The 16,202-nt window shown below is 27.7% G+C and overlaps 2 protein-coding genes across 3 annotated transcripts; one reads left to right on the top strand and one right to left on the bottom strand.

Moving 5' to 3' along the window:
• The first annotated feature begins 1,942 nt into the window (after nt 1-1,942).
• Nucleotides 1,943-8,411, top strand: LOC114944685 (putative cytochrome P450 6a14). Of its 2 annotated transcripts, none has more exons than XM_029320701.2 (7): nt 1,943-2,069; nt 3,056-3,243; nt 4,266-4,635; nt 5,795-6,132; nt 6,365-6,595; nt 7,235-7,486; nt 7,950-8,411. In XM_029320701.2, exons 2-7 carry the CDS (start codon nt 3,075-3,077, stop codon nt 8,111-8,113), a joined length of 1,524 nt encoding a protein of 507 aa, XP_029176534.1. In that variant the 5' UTR covers nt 1,943-2,069; nt 3,056-3,074; the 3' UTR covers nt 8,114-8,411. The 2 variants fall into 2 exon arrangements, with proteins under 2 accessions (XP_029176534.1, XP_029176533.1); XM_029320700.2 differs by having other exon boundaries at nt 1,943-2,075.
• A 1,356-nt stretch (nt 8,412-9,767) lies between these two features.
• LOC114944684 (uncharacterized) lies at nt 9,768-16,191 on the bottom strand. The gene is made up of 3 exons (XM_029320698.1): nt 16,107-16,191; nt 10,822-11,117; nt 9,768-10,631 (listed from the first exon to the last, which is right to left on the bottom strand). Exons 2-3 carry the CDS (start codon nt 11,078-11,080, stop codon nt 9,979-9,981), a joined length of 912 nt encoding a protein of 303 aa, XP_029176531.1. The 5' UTR covers nt 11,081-11,117; nt 16,107-16,191; the 3' UTR covers nt 9,768-9,978.
• Between the last annotated feature and the right edge of the window lie 11 nt (nt 16,192-16,202).

Here is a 16,202-nt window from a genome sequence, read left to right as displayed (position 1 = left end):
TATCTGGGATGAACGATTCCGTAATTCCCGGCCGGTCGATAGGCGTCTCCACCATGCCGCCTGTCGACCCTTAACTTTTTAAGACCTAATGTACGTATCATATATTATGTTATACACCCTAGGTATTGACACACGTCATTTTTCAATATTTTTTATTATCAATAAACTGAGGATCATTTAAAGGACATATTTCCACATTTTGGAGCCAACCTTTTTTTTTAATTATTTTCAGTCATTTAAAGAGATAATTTAATTTTTCAAAATTTTAGGACTCAATTTGTACAAATCATATATATTATTTGACACGTTATTTTTCAATATTTTTTATTATCAAACTGAGGACCATTTGGGGGACGTATTCCCACATTTTAAAGCTTGCTCTTTCATTTTAATTAGTTTTACTTCTATCAAATTAGTTTTACTTCTATCAAAATAAGCAAAAAAATATCAATATATAAATTATATACGTATATGGCTTTAAAAAATAACCAGTTCCTATATATATGTTATAAAGGAAAATTTTATTTTGTCATAGTAGATATATTAAAAAATCTTTCCGTCCATTGAGACAAAAAATTTCTCATTATTGAGATTCGTGTTTATATCTAAAAATGGCAGATTTTTTCTTATTTTTCGACAAGAGTTTTAAATTGATTGCTTCAATTTATATCTAGGTATATAATTGTAAGCTATTTAACTTATATTAAGTTTATCATACTTTTTAATTATTCCTACAAATAATAATTTAATATCTAATTAATGTATCTATATTTTATATGAAGGGGGATTGCGCGATCAGTTTATCGTGACCAATCTATTTTTCATGAAACCTATTATTTAAGTTGTCTGACAAGAGATAATTGCCTTATAATAACATATCTTGTATAAGTCGGAAACCGTTGATTTCTAAACTCATTATTTATACATATATGTTCTTATATATGTTTATTCTAATAAAATACAGAGGATGAGGAAAAAGTATAGGACCGGTAAAATATATATTTCGAAAGTAGTAGGATTTTACCTGTCCCATATTTTTTTCTTATCCTGTATATTACACGTAATATACATTACAAAATTTCCAATATTTACATAATTAGATTTGGACATTTGGAACATCGATCTTTATAATTACATATACATATGTATATAATGATAATGTTTATATGTAAACATATATACGCATGTATTATATGTATATGTGTAATTTTGGAAAAAGAATAAAAATAAGTAACCGATAGAACAATTATTAATTTTATTTAATTATAATTACATTTTATTTAATTATTATTATTATTAATAAAATCGAGATTATATTTTATATTGAATTATTTATTTTGTAAATTGTATAATAAATATATAATATTTGAAGTATTATTTTAATGCATAATAGACAAATTATTAGAAAAAGATTATTATAATATTACAGATCAAAAAGAAGAGAATATAAAAAATGTATTTATAAATTGTTGCATATTCCAAATATGTAATGTATAATAAAAAATATAGGAAACATTTATAATATTTAATTATATAATTTTAGTTTTTGTAGTAGTTTATAAAATTAATGCAAAACAAACACAAAGTATATAAAGAATTAGAAACAATTGAAAAAAGATGAGAAGAAAAGCGAGAGAGGAAAGAGTGGGAGAGAGGAATAGATAATATATAAATTATATATTATATTATATACACTCTTACATTTGTGACTAATCTATTTCTAAGATTTTTGATCAAAACTAGTAATAACAAAATTTAAAAAACGAGCAAGTCACCATCAACACTTTTATTAACTTATGTAACAAAATAGAGAAAAATCTATGTATTTACCTCTTATTATTTCTGTCACATGGAATGACAATGTAGCTTGGGATACTTTATAATTAAACAACAATCGCAAGCGTTCATTTCATATATAAGATAGTGATTCATGATGCAATATCTTTCAGTATACTTGAAAACATTAAAAAGTGTATTGTATTTAACATATGCCCTATAACCAATCGTACATACATATCGATTGTAATATAAATTAGTGAAAAAAGATAGTTTTTGACGTTTCTTTTACGGTAAAGGTAATATATTGACTATTACGAATTATATTGTAACGTCAGCTATATTGTTTGTATAAAACATTATCGTTTAGATTAGAATCTCAGATAAACTGTATATTTCCATAGTAATATTATTTCCATATAAAATATATTATTTAAGTTGAATTTATTTTTAACAAAGATATATAAACAGTATTATTTATCGCAATTTTCATGTTTTTAATGTTAATTTTGAACAATAGCTTTTATCTTCAACAAATAGCATTTAAAGTTTATTAGAGGAAATAAAACGCATTTCAAATTAAATAAAAAATATTTTTCACATACATATATAGTATAGATAATACATATATAAACATGTATTAAAAAATATCAAAATATCTAAATATCTAAATTCTTGAAAACAAAAAGTTTATTCTTGATTTTGTTCGACATGTTCTGTGGAAAGACTATATATATTCAGAAAAAGAATTGTACAAATAAGTGCAGTCGTGAATTTTGATCTTTCGCGCCATTTTAATAAATTTTTACATACCTACCAATATTTCATCTTTCATTTATATGAGCTTGTCATGTAGATTGCTTCTTTAGCGGGGAGCACACACTTTTGCATAGGCGCATAAGCGTAAACATAAGAATCTTGATTGGTCTATGAACGTATGCATAAGAAATTCAACCAATCGAATTTCTTATGCATATGCTTATGCGCTTATGCAAGAGTGTGTGGTCCCCGTTTTAATATTAAACATTCATTATTTGATAGTGTTTTGAATTTACAAATATTAGAAGCATATAAAAAATAAGTTTAAAATATGCCCTATAAGCACATGATATTATTTAATATTTTAGCAATATTCTAGGCGTATTTTTAGAATATTTAATATTCTAAGAATATGCCTAGAATATTAAATAATATCATGTGCTTATAGGGTGTAAGTTTGGATGTGTAACACTTCTGTAATTTTTTTCAATTATAAAATTATGTATTTATTATATTTTAGACAAAAGTATCAATTTGCGATGTTGCTTGCGGAATTAATCGGGATTTTCATTATTACTCTGAGTGTTGTGTATATATATTATAAATATGTGCTGTTCAATTATTGGCGCAAAAAGGGTGTTTTTTATATTAAACCCACAGTGCCAGCTGGTAATTTGACAGCTTATGTAATTGGAAAACTATCAGTAGGCGAGTATATCTATCCATAAAACTATTAAAATACATTATATTAGATATATTTGCGCATGAGAATGTGTATGTATATTTTTTCTTGGTTTCTTCCTTTCTTTTTAGTGGAAAGGGATGTGATGCTCTTTATTAATATAGATCAAAATTAGAAACATCATAATTGTATTTAAAACAAGAAATTAATTAACAAACACAAAGTGTGTGTATAAATACGTGTACTCTTATTTTCTCTTTTGTGCTATTAACTCTCATGGTTTATTTTCAATTTTAAAAAATATGTATATATAGGTGAAGTTACTAAATTATTTTTAAGTATTTTTTTATAAATATATGATTGAATTTATATTTTTATATATGTACACATATAATTGAAGATTGATATATCTCTATTAAAATAATTAGTTTCCAAAACTTGATTATTTATTAACTTAATATATTAAAAATTATTTGGAAAGAGTGATGGCAAATTTCGCCCATTTTTGGGACCTCGAATTTCAAACTTTTTTCATGGCAAACAGTACTATTAAATGAAACATTAATCCCAGTAAAATTTCAAAATGAGCATAGGCACGGTTCCGAAGATACAAGGGGGTGAAAGTGATAATTTCTAGTCAGGGATGAGAAACTATCACTTTCACTTCTTTATATCTCCGGAACCGTGCTTATGCTCATCTTGAAATTTTTCTGGAATTAATGTCTCATCATATAGTACTATTTGACATAAAAAAAGTTTGTTTAAAGTCCCAAAATTTTCTATAAAATGGGCGAAAAAACAGATCTTTTTGCCATCACTCTTTTCTTTAAGATTTGAATAATGATAAAAATATTTAAAAGTTTAACCAAAATAAAGATAAACTAATTAAAGATTATGTGATTATAAAACTTTTCTTTCAGTATTTTATAGCTTACAAATTTATGTTTTGTTCCTGTTTTTATGCATATACACAATTAAAATTTTATTCTATATTATTATATCTCTACGTAAAAAAAGTTCCTGAATTAAATGTTGGATTTGTCAATAGGCGAACTCTTTCGTGATGCTTATATGAAATATAAAGATCATCGTGTTTTTGGGATGTATACATTTTTCAAGCCAAATCTTGTGATTGCCGATCTCGATCTTATTCGAGTAGTGTTAGCCAAAGAATTTGGAAGTTTTCATGATCGTGGGATGTTTTGCAACGAGAAGGTTGATCCATTGTCTGGTCATCTGTTTTTATTGCCTGGGAAAAAGTGGCGAAATTTGCGTGTCAAGTTGACGCCCACTTTTACTTCAGGGAAAATAAAGCAGATGTTTACGATTTTGAAAGAATGCGGTGAAGAGTTTGCGAAAAGTTTAGAGAGTAAAGCTCAGATGAGAGATTGCATCGAGATAAAAGACATGTTTGCAAGGTAAGTCTTTTTTATTTAAAGAAACTTTTAAATAACAATAAATATAAATATCATATTTTGAAAAAATGCAAATAAAAATTGCAAATATAAAGGAAAAACATAAGCAGCTTGTTTTTGAATAAATGTTATTTTAAGTTTCAATTTGTTCGATTGCATTTATGTGATATTATAACACTTTTATCGTATGTATATACAGGGTGTCCTGCAACGTAATGTCCACACTGAAACTATGTATTCTTGGTGTCATTTTAAGTCAAAAATTCTTAATACACATATGCTCTTAAGTCGAATGTTAAAGATACAGTAAAAAAACAAAATTGCATAAAATAAATATTATTTATTGAAAATAATAATGTTATTGATTGAACGATAATATTAAATTATAATTAACTACTTTATAAACTGTGCGGTAAAGTAAGTCATAAAAGTGCTTTTCTCGCACTTGTGCGGTGAAGTAAGTCATACATTGAATCGTTGAGAAATAATAAGCCGCTTTCCGCACGCTAAATAGCAATCTAAAATCGAACTTTCGTGACTGGCATTATAAAAAACAATTAAGGTACCTGCTTTGTCATCGTAAAAAAATAAATAATAAATAAATGTGTAAATAATAATTAAAAATTATTACTTATTTATTTAAATAAGTAAGTAAATAATTATATACTTTTGCATATTTTTCGCCATAACTTTAAAACAATCGACTTTAGGGCATATATATGTATTAAAATTTTTTTACTTAGGATGACACCAAGAATACATAGCTTCAGTCGGGACATCACGTTGCAGGACACTCTGTATATCTCTTTCTCTTTGCTCAATATTTTGTGACTCTATATAATGATTATAAAAATAGATGAGATTTACTAATACACACTTAAGAAAAATATATTATAATGACACATAAACGCAACTGAACAAAACTTGAATTGTTTTTAAAGGAAGGATCATAGCTTACATTTCGCTTAATGCTTGATTACGATTTTTTAGTGTTGCCACTTTATGCGCTACATATATGTACATACTGCTTACTCGTTACTTTTCTGACCATGTACACAGATAATGTACAGTTTTTAATTTTATTTCAAGTAAATTTAACTTTGCTACACATTTATATAATTAAACAAAATTACTTAAAATTAATTAAAACAAAAATTATTAGATATTCAACAGATATTATTATGTCAACGGCCTTTGGAATCAAGTCTAATTGCATGGAAGAGCCAAATAACGAATTTCGGCATTGGGGAAAAAAAGTTTTTGAAGAAAAACCCTTTTGGAACGCTTTGTTAATGTTTGCACCGCAAATTATGGATTTCTTTTCTATTCCTTTTACGGATCGAGGTGTTACCAAATTTTTTACAAAAATGTTTCGAGATAATGTGGAATATAGGCAAACTCACAATGTCGTCAGGCATGATTTTATGAATTTACTCATACAACTCATGGAGAAGGGTTATATCGAAGCCGACGATGACAAAGATGTTAATGATATATCTTGTAAATGAATATTTTACACTAATTAATATTAATTGCTTTTACTTACTTTACCTATTTTATTTTCTTTACAATTTTAAAAATAATTGTAAATTTTCAAAACCAATTATAAAAATAATAAGATTATACACACATATACATTATTAATATATGCGATAATACAAAAATAGTTTTAATTTCTTCTAATGTGTTTCTGCACAAAATTGCTATAAGATGATATTTTATTTGAACTTAGCAACTGTGAATAAACTTACCATGTTGGAAGCGGCTGCGCAAGCTTATGTCTTCTTCTTGGCTGGCTTTGAAACTTCCTCGACAACGGCGACATACTGTCTATATGAATTAGCTCAACATCAAGACATACAGGATAAAATTCGTCAGGAAATTGACGAAATGTTAAAACAGCATGGTGGATTGACTTATAATGCTGTGAACGAAATGACATATCTTCATAAAGTAGTAAATGGCAAGTACGATGTATAAGCATTATTATTTTCGTGTTTTGCAACACAAGTTTCATATAAAAAGGTCATTGTATATATATATATATATATATATATATATATATATATAAATACACACACAAATAAATTTTTTGAAGATAAAAATAGTATTTGACGAATTTATAATTTATATGTACAGAAAGTCCCGAACTCTTTGAAATACTTTCAAATTTTGTTTAATATTTTCAAAATTATTATTAATTATTTTTTGCCTCAATTCATTGACGTTATTAACTTGTCGTTTATAAATTAATAATTTATTTAAGGATTTTAAATGACTCTAAAGATAAAAATCGCACGGATTGAGGTTGATTGACTTAAAAAGCTAGCCAACAAGTCCTCCACGTCAAACATAAAAAAAATTGTATTATCTCAAAGTCTCAAAATCAAAGCATTTCTGAACCTATGTTTATATCAACTTTTTTTCTTGTTTTTGAATACTAATATTGCACCTGCTGAGCGATTTACTTTTACTTTTGAAATACCCTGCATATAATATGGATAACTGCGGTTTTGAGATTTTTAATTCGTATCTTTCCCTTTGACCTTCCCAATAACGAGATGCGTAGGCAAAATAAATTTTATTTTTTTACATATTACAGAGACTATGAGGAAATATCCACCTGTACCTGTCTTAAATCGCGTCTGCACCAAGAAATTAGACCTTCCAACAACAAATATTCATGTGCCAGAAGGGACTTTAATTACTATACCGGTATTCGGATTGCATCGGGATTCGTCAATATATCCAGATCCGGATAAATTTGATCCTGAACGATTCAACGCGGATAACGTTGCAGCTAGACATCCCTACGCTTACTTGCCATTTGGGGAAGGACCACGAGTTTGTATTGGTAAATAATCTCTTATTTATATAATTTACATATCAAATTATTAATTCTTTATCAATCTGGTGTGTCTCATTATTGTTTAAGAATTATTATTAATCTTTCAAATGTACAATTTTTGTAATTTTTTTTGGTAATTTGAGATAAATTAATAGCGATCGGATATGTTTTATTTATTTATTTTAAGGTTACTCGCTCTCTCTCTCTCTCTCTCTCTTTAATATTTATAATTACAAAAAATTACAAGGGTATTAATGTTATATTTATATGTTAGATACATATATATTCCTTGTGTTATAAATATTTAAATATTTACTTTTATATTGAAAAAATGTTTTTTTAATGTGGTTTAATGTTTGATTATTTTTATTAAATATATATAATTTTTTTATTGCAATCATGCGTGTCTCTAGTACAATTTAGAAGGCCTGTAAGCTATTTCGTCGCTATCAATGTAATTAATTTGTAGGTACCAGGTTTGGTTATATGCAAACGAAGATTGGGTTAGTAAGTCTTCTGTTGAAATATAAGTTTAAACTTCATCCTCGAACTCCGGTTCCGCTTACTTTCGATGAAGCTCCTATTGTACTCACAGTCAAAGGCGGTGTTCATCTTATCATTGAGCCGCGATAAAGTAATCGCATATTTTTCAAATAATCTCATATTTATACGTTATTGAGCTAAAATGAAATTTCTGCTTCAGTCAGAAAGTTTTTTGTTGAAAGTGTAAACCTGCTTACTTTTTGTTGTTTATATGTTTTACTATTATCAAATTACGGATATTTAATATTTACAGTTAAAATATACAATTAATTATAAATAATTAAAAATATTTCTTTAAATATTAAAGAGAAATTTTCTTCTTTGTTAATACGTTTAATTAATTATTATCAAACGCCTGAATAAACTGCAATAAATTAATTATATTGTATTTGAATTATTTTATTTAGCTAGCAATTTTGGAAAATCTATTGCTCTTTCTGTGTATATTATCCTGCACTACATATTAATTACATATCAAACCCCCCCCCCTTACACACACACAAGGCTCGCACGTAGTACATACATTGTACATTAAAAATTGTACATTTTTGTTAAAAATTTCTCATTAAATTTTTGCAATTTTGTCCACCTTTGTGTTTACAACTTTTTAACTTTTGATTATACATTAGTCTTTTTTTTATCTATTTGAATAATTAAGTTAAGAGTTTAACACGGCTCTGTAATATAAATATAAATTTAAAGTGTAAGACAGGCAATAAGAGCCAATCGCGGAAGACAGTGCATTATCCTAACGATACTAAATTTTTCTCGTTAGAATTAGATATCTTGTACACAGGTGTTATTTATTTCCGTAGGGGGGTTAAAGGATTATTGAAATTAAATCTCAAAAATGAGATTATTTCATATTTTAAATCTTGGCCGTGACCAAGTAAAATTTGGTGCCCTGTGCACAAGATATCTAATTCTAACGAGAAAAATTTAGTATCGTTAGGATAACGCACTGTCTTCCGCGATTGGCTCTTATTGCCTGTCTTACACTTTGAATAATTAAGTTTTTAATTGAATTTTAGTAAGATAATCCTATAAGCTACTACGAAGGTAATATTAAAGTAATACATTTACATAATATTATAGTAATACTATAATTATTAGTACTTTATTACTTACTTAGTTACTTTATTATACTATTAAAGAAAGCGGCTAGTCTTCACAGTAACGTAAATATTGACAAAGTGTCAATAATTATATGCAGTAATAAATGGTAAGATGAATTGTTTATGTTTATCTTTATCCTTATAAAAAATTTATAGATTTTTGTTGATAAAACGATAAAAGTGATCGGATAAGTTAAAACACTTGTGCAATGAATTTCTCACAATCAGATAAATTAAAGCCGTGAAACAAAATTATTTTTGATCAAACCAAACAATTGGTAATATTATTTTTCAATTATATAACTTTATTTGATCTAGAATTCCTCAAATGAGAATTAGGATAAGCCGTTATTAGATATTTATACACACACGTGTACCTACACATATGTATATACCTATACATGTAACATATATACCTACATGTGCATATATATGAGAATGATTGCATTTGACAATTTTTTATTCTTTGAAGTAAAATAGCATTTGATAAATATTTTCGAGCACTAATATAGATACACAGACAAACACACACACACACACACACACACACACACACACACACACATATATATATATATATATATATATATAAAACAACAAATGTCGGAAAGGAAAAAAATAATGTACAGTTTAGGATGGCAACATATTTTATTGTACAGTCTGGTATGTAAACACGCGCACAATTCGTTAAATGTTCGATTTGAAAAGGAAGGAATTAGAAAAGATGCAGATATACGTATAATATATATCTTTACATATAGCGCCGCTATGTCGATTCGAGCAAGTGCCATATTATATATTTGCAAAGGGAAGAATCGCACGTGAGACGTGAAATGGCTCTTAAAGATGACTCTTAAAATCAAATATGTCTACGGGCAAGACGTTCGCTGAGAGACCAAGAGGTTCGTCAGCGACGTGCAAAGAGACCGGGTGATTCGCAGTCGCAGCCGCGGCTGCGGTGTTAGCCGCGTGCGCGGCTGCGGCCGCGGCATTATTTTGCGCGGCTTGGGCAGCATTGGCGGCCTTTTGTGCTGCTGCTTGTGTGGTCTCAAAATCTAAACGTGCCGCCGCGAGTTGCTCAGCTATCGTTTCAACGCGCGCCTTAGCTTGACCCACCATCGTCGTTTGCGCGGCCAGCTCGGCCGCAGCTTCGGCCGCCGCTTGTGCGGCATGTTCGGCGGTCGCTTGCGCCGCATTTAACGCTGTAGTTATCACTTGCACTTGATGCATCGCCTGCTGGGCAGCATTTCTTGCAGCTGTGGCTGCACGTTGGGCCTGTTGAAGTTGTTGCGTCTCACCATCTACCGCAACGTTCGCGTCCCTAAATTGTTGTTCCAGGCCCATCAGGATTATCTGTTTGCCGGCCAAGGCTGCAGCGGCCGTTGCCGCGGATTGTGCTGCTGCTTGTGCCAAAGTGTTTTTTGCTACATATGCTGCTTGTCCAGCTGCTGCTGGTTGCTGGTTCAACTGTGTATGAGCTTGATCAGCGGCTCCTGTAACCAAGATATTCGCGCATTTTGTATCTAATCAGGCATGCAATGTTTCGATTTTTTTATATATACATATATGTATACTATGTCACTACGATGATGTTATTTACAATTGTTTATAACGGTGGCATTGTCGCGGGACAAATATAATAAATTTGAAAGAATATAATTGGCCAGTTTAAACATATCTAACCTTTAGCTATGCTGGCTAAAGGACCACCCACGCTATAACCAGGCCGAATAAGGCTTGAACGATGACTACTCGCAGCAATTACTCTGACGGGCGCTGTTTCGACATGAGAATTTGAGTCAATCAAGCCTAATGCGGGCGCACCATGATCTACATACTCAAACTCATAACTATCGACTATTTGTTGATCGTGAATCTGTTTTTTAGCTTTGCTGCAATACGTGAGAGTTATGCAAGCTAGGAATATCAACAGGATCTTCATGTTGAAGCGTTCAATTTTTGTTGTAGTTAATGAATATCTGTAAACAGAAACAAAAATTAATGGAAAATTGAAATACCATTAAAATTAATTAATTAATTAGAAAAAATGTAAAACGCGACATAAACTATCTAATTATTTAAAATTTTAGAATTTTTTGCATTAACTCAAAATTCTACATATATGTATAATTCTACATATATAAATGAATTATGTAAAACGTATAATATGTAGACAAATTCATATAGCAAGTGATTCTAATATTGTTTCAGTATAAATATTTGTATAACGACTATGAGAAAAGTAAGAGAAATACTGGAGTTTATATTAATTGATTTTTTTAAATGCTAAACATGCGACAGATTTAGAATTTACTCATTGTCAGACTTCATTTTTTGAGTATGGCAATCATCTCTAGTGTTTCCTTTCATTGGCTATGTAGCGGTGAATTCATTAATTGATCACAATAATTAAAGATTCAATCATTTTTTATGTAAAAAAACGGAGCATTCTTTTTGAGCTAATATAATACAAATAAAACCAATAGATTTAATTTTAGAATTAATCGAATGTTTATTACATCAATGCAAATGTAAATAAATTTTGCATAAGCTTTGTATAAATATATATTGAACTATATTCTTATTATATTTTTGTTTAACAAGTATAAATTATTTTTTTAAGTAGAATTTTTTTATTTTCTTTTCCAGAAAAGAGGATGAAATTACCAGGGTTGGGAAGTTACTTGTAACGAAGTTACAGCTACAATTACTTTTTTTCGGTAACTATAACTTAACTTCGTTACTTTTCTCCATCTGTAACTGTAACTGTAACTTAGTTACATTTTTTTAGTAACTAGTAACTATTTTAATAGTTACTTTATTAGTTACTTTTTTTGGAAACATGCGTTAAAAGTATTGTTTAAGTATGGTAGCCGTTATATTATTAAATTAAATTTTGATAACAGTAGCATATGGATCTTCATATGATTTAATCTTTTACCTAAAATTTTCATTTTGTGTACATAAAATAATATAACACATAATTAAGATCGACCAATCACAGTCAAATATTTAAAAAAATTCTTAAAGGTAATAATTGATCGATTTGCTTGCGACTTTGCGATTACCATTTAGTAACTTACTATAACTATTTTACTGTTGTATATAAAGATCATTCATACATTGATGTTAATTGCAAAGTCGCAAGCAAATCGATCAATATTACATTTAAGAATTTTTTTAAATACTTGACTGTAATTGTGCATAAAATGTAAGCTCCTTATATTTAAAACAATGTATAATTATTTTTAAAAAGTAACTGAAAAGTAACGACTCGTTACTTTTAGAGTAACTGTAACTGTAACGAGTTATTTTTTAAAATCGGTAACTTGTAACTGTAACTAGTTACTTTTTCAATGAAATAACTGTAACTGTAACTAGTTACTTTTACAAAGTAACTTTCCCAACCCTGGAAATTACTACATTGCCTACCGAAAAATGCTTTAAATCTTCAAAGTATGGTATAACGACGCGTTTTAAGTTTCATTATTTATGTTGATCTGACTTCGTAATTGCTTTTTCTCCGCCCAGCTTGTCTTTATCACAAAAATTTCTTTCGAACTTTGTCAACGATATGCATGATTGCACGATGAACCTGATTGGTTGACTACAAATCAATTCAGGCGTGAAAAAAGAAAACTATTGTCGCAGCGATGATACGATATCGTGTTGCATAATAATCCCGCTGCAACGCTTCTGAATTGAATGAGCAGTCGGAGAGAAAGTAATGCTTAAAAACTATGAGAAAACTATGAAAGTGATCGATATACCGTGCCGATCGATACATTAGTGATCAAACTGATATGAAATAACTGCCTGAGGACTGAATATTTTGAATATTTATATTATTCATTATATGAGTATATTGTTTATACATGCACGTTATATGCACACACCATTACTCTTTAATATCATTTTATAAATAAAATTAAAAGGAATAGAAGTATATAATCATATTCTGATGTACATAAATAAATTATTTTAAATATATATGTTAAATTTTTGATGCGTCATTTTAAGAATTATAAATTTTAAAATATTTATTCAGATAACAAACGTTATATTATCTTTTTATGCTTCAAAAAATTAATTGATTAAATTATAATTTTATATTTTTTTACTTTGATGAATAAAATCATATAGAATCATGTAGAATCATATAGAATTACTCATTACTGGGTTTTTGATTATTCAAACTGTCAAATTAACATGATAAATTAATATTTTTTCACATAAAAAAGTGTATACATTGTTCAAGATTAATTGATTCAAATTAACATGTACATTCGCGTTCAGCAAGAAATAAATTCAGATTAGCTTAACTAACTTGTTTCTATATATACACGTGTTTGTGACGCATGCACTACCTTTCTAAGTGTCACAATCGGTTAAAATCGAAAATCTGGTTTTGTTTCGCTCTGAAAAGCGCTCGTACGTCATCTGTGCTATGAGATTTTATCTTATACATCGAGATATTCGAGCTAAGAAACGCGTATGCAACATTATATGGATAAGTATAGAATCATAGTTGAAGTTTCTTGTAAACATGATTAGAATCTAAAAAAAATTACCTTAGTCACACATATGCACATACAAGGAAAGAGAAACAAAGAGAGAGAGAAAGAGAGAGAGAGAGAGGAGGAAGAGAGAAAGAGAATATTTTATATAAACAATATATGCGTGTATATATATATATATATATATATATATATATATATATATATATCTTTGAATTTATTTATAAATATCTAAAATTAATATGTATTCTTTATTTTTTCAATTATTAATTAAAAATAATATGTATACGAAATAATTAATTTTATAAAGTAATTTTTCTCAATAATTGTCAATATTCATTTTTGCCTTGTACTAACAATATAAGGCATTGACAGATTCTAATTCTATCTTTATATATCTTTATATATATCTCTATACATATATTTTTGTGTTATGGTATATCTCGATTACGAGAGAGATTATAATTTTGCAAATTAAATTAAAAAATGCATTGGTTTTTTTTTTACATTTTCGAGCGAGTAAAACTTGTGAAATGTATAATACAACTTTAATTCTTTTCCGCGGATGGATTAATTATTAACTATATTTTATATTCAGTTATGTTCTCTTAATTTAACTATTAAGGATGTATTAGATGGACCGTCTGTCTTAAAAGTTAATCTAAAATATTAAAAAATTAAAGTTGGGCATAATACGAATTCTAATTGATCAAAATTTTTTTAAAAATCACGAAATCATACTTCAAAGTATTCTTTAATATAAATAGGTCTTAATTTCCAAGAAAATATATAAAAAAATTTGTATATATTTCCCAAAGAAACATTTTTAATCTTAAAAGTTTTGGAAATTATTGTACCCTAAATTCAACCTAAGAAAAATAAAATTATGGAATATCAATTTATCATAAAAAAACGAATAAAATATTATGAACTATTTTTTCAATTAAAAAATTCATTTTTATAGCATAGAGTGTGGTGGAATATTAATGATGAAAACATTAAAAATAATTAATTGAAATACGATGTAAAATGTGATAGCGCCGCAAAAATTTTTCATTTATTGGAAGTTGACAGCAATTTTTTCCGTGTCAGAACTGGCGGAAGTCGGCTGTCAGATACGTCAATTCGCGTAAAAAATAAATAATTACTATTTTTTTTAATATAAAGATGGAAAATATCGTTAGAAAGGGAAACAGTTAGTGAAAAAATATTTTATCAAAGAAAAACACAAGCATCAAATTGCAAACGTCCAAAAAAATGTCATTATTAGTCAAAAACAACTGAGATTAATGATGAGGTGTTGTCACGTTTTATCATCGATATTATGTCAAACCGATAATCACAGTCATTTTTTAATAATAATTTCAAAACAAGTAAGTAAATCGTTTTAAAACTTCGTGGGAAAATTTTTACATGTATGAAGAATATAATATTACAGAATAAAATTTTTATCATTGTTTTTTCATAGTTTGAGAATAATTTTTATTACCTGTCTCTTGAACGTTTACATAAGATCCTATGTTAAAATCGCAAAATTCAAAAATTTATAACTTTTAAAGGGGCAAGTAAAAAAATTTGAAATAATTCATGACGATTTAGAACGTTATTAACAATGTTTAATTAAAAATTCATGGTGATTTCATTGATTGTAATATATCTCCAATACGTACTTCACAAAAACATAGAATTTATTTATGTGTGATTTATATGATGTTTCTTATATAATTAATATGAAATTATATTACAATCCCCCCCCAATATAAAAAATCAAAATTATTAAAATTATAAAGTAATATCTATTATGCGTAAACATTTTAATAACACGCACAGTCAATTTGTAAGAAATTATTTAAAAAAAAGAGAAGACAAAATAAGAAAAAAAGAGTAAAAGAACGAGAAAAAGAAATAAAGAAAAAGGGGGGGACAAAGGAAAACAAAAATTCTATTGAAATTCTTAAGAAGTGTAAAAAAATTGGTATAAATAATGGTCTTTTGTGAAATGAATTATACATATAACAACTCAAGTGATTCTTACTGAATATGGAAATAAACGACTTATGTATGTACAGTCTAATAATATTATTGTTTAAATAAAAACTGTAAAAATAAATATATAAATACAACTAAGAAAGGTATTAAGAGTCATATGTGGATGTTGCTGCGTAACGAAAATTAATTTTTCTATTATCTTATTTATAACAATGTTTGCATGGCATCACCGATTGTTTTTTTCAACTAGCTGTGATTTTTTCATTTTTCTTATCATTGATTTACTTTATTTAAATTTTAAATTATTTGTTTATACTAAATATTTTTATTTATTAAAGCTTCAGTAAATAAATTCCTGTGATTTTGGAATAATTTTTAGTGTTTGTTTTAATAATTAGTATTTTCCTTTATTACGAAGGTAAATATTTTCAAAACTAATAGCGAAGAATTTATTGTACTTACTGGATACATACACACACACACACATACGCAGAAAGACAGAGTCAATTGTTTAAAGAATAAGCTGTCCTTGTGCGAAGAAAGTTGAGAACTGATACC

Source organism: Nylanderia fulva, unplaced genomic scaffold (assembly GCF_048542155.1).
Source record: "Nylanderia fulva isolate GAGA-0341 unplaced genomic scaffold, ASM4854215v1 Scaffold4, whole genome shotgun sequence".
NCBI classification, from domain to species: domain Eukaryota; kingdom Metazoa; phylum Arthropoda; class Insecta; order Hymenoptera; family Formicidae; genus Nylanderia; species Nylanderia fulva.
This window is presented reverse-complemented; position numbering and strand designations above follow the sequence as displayed.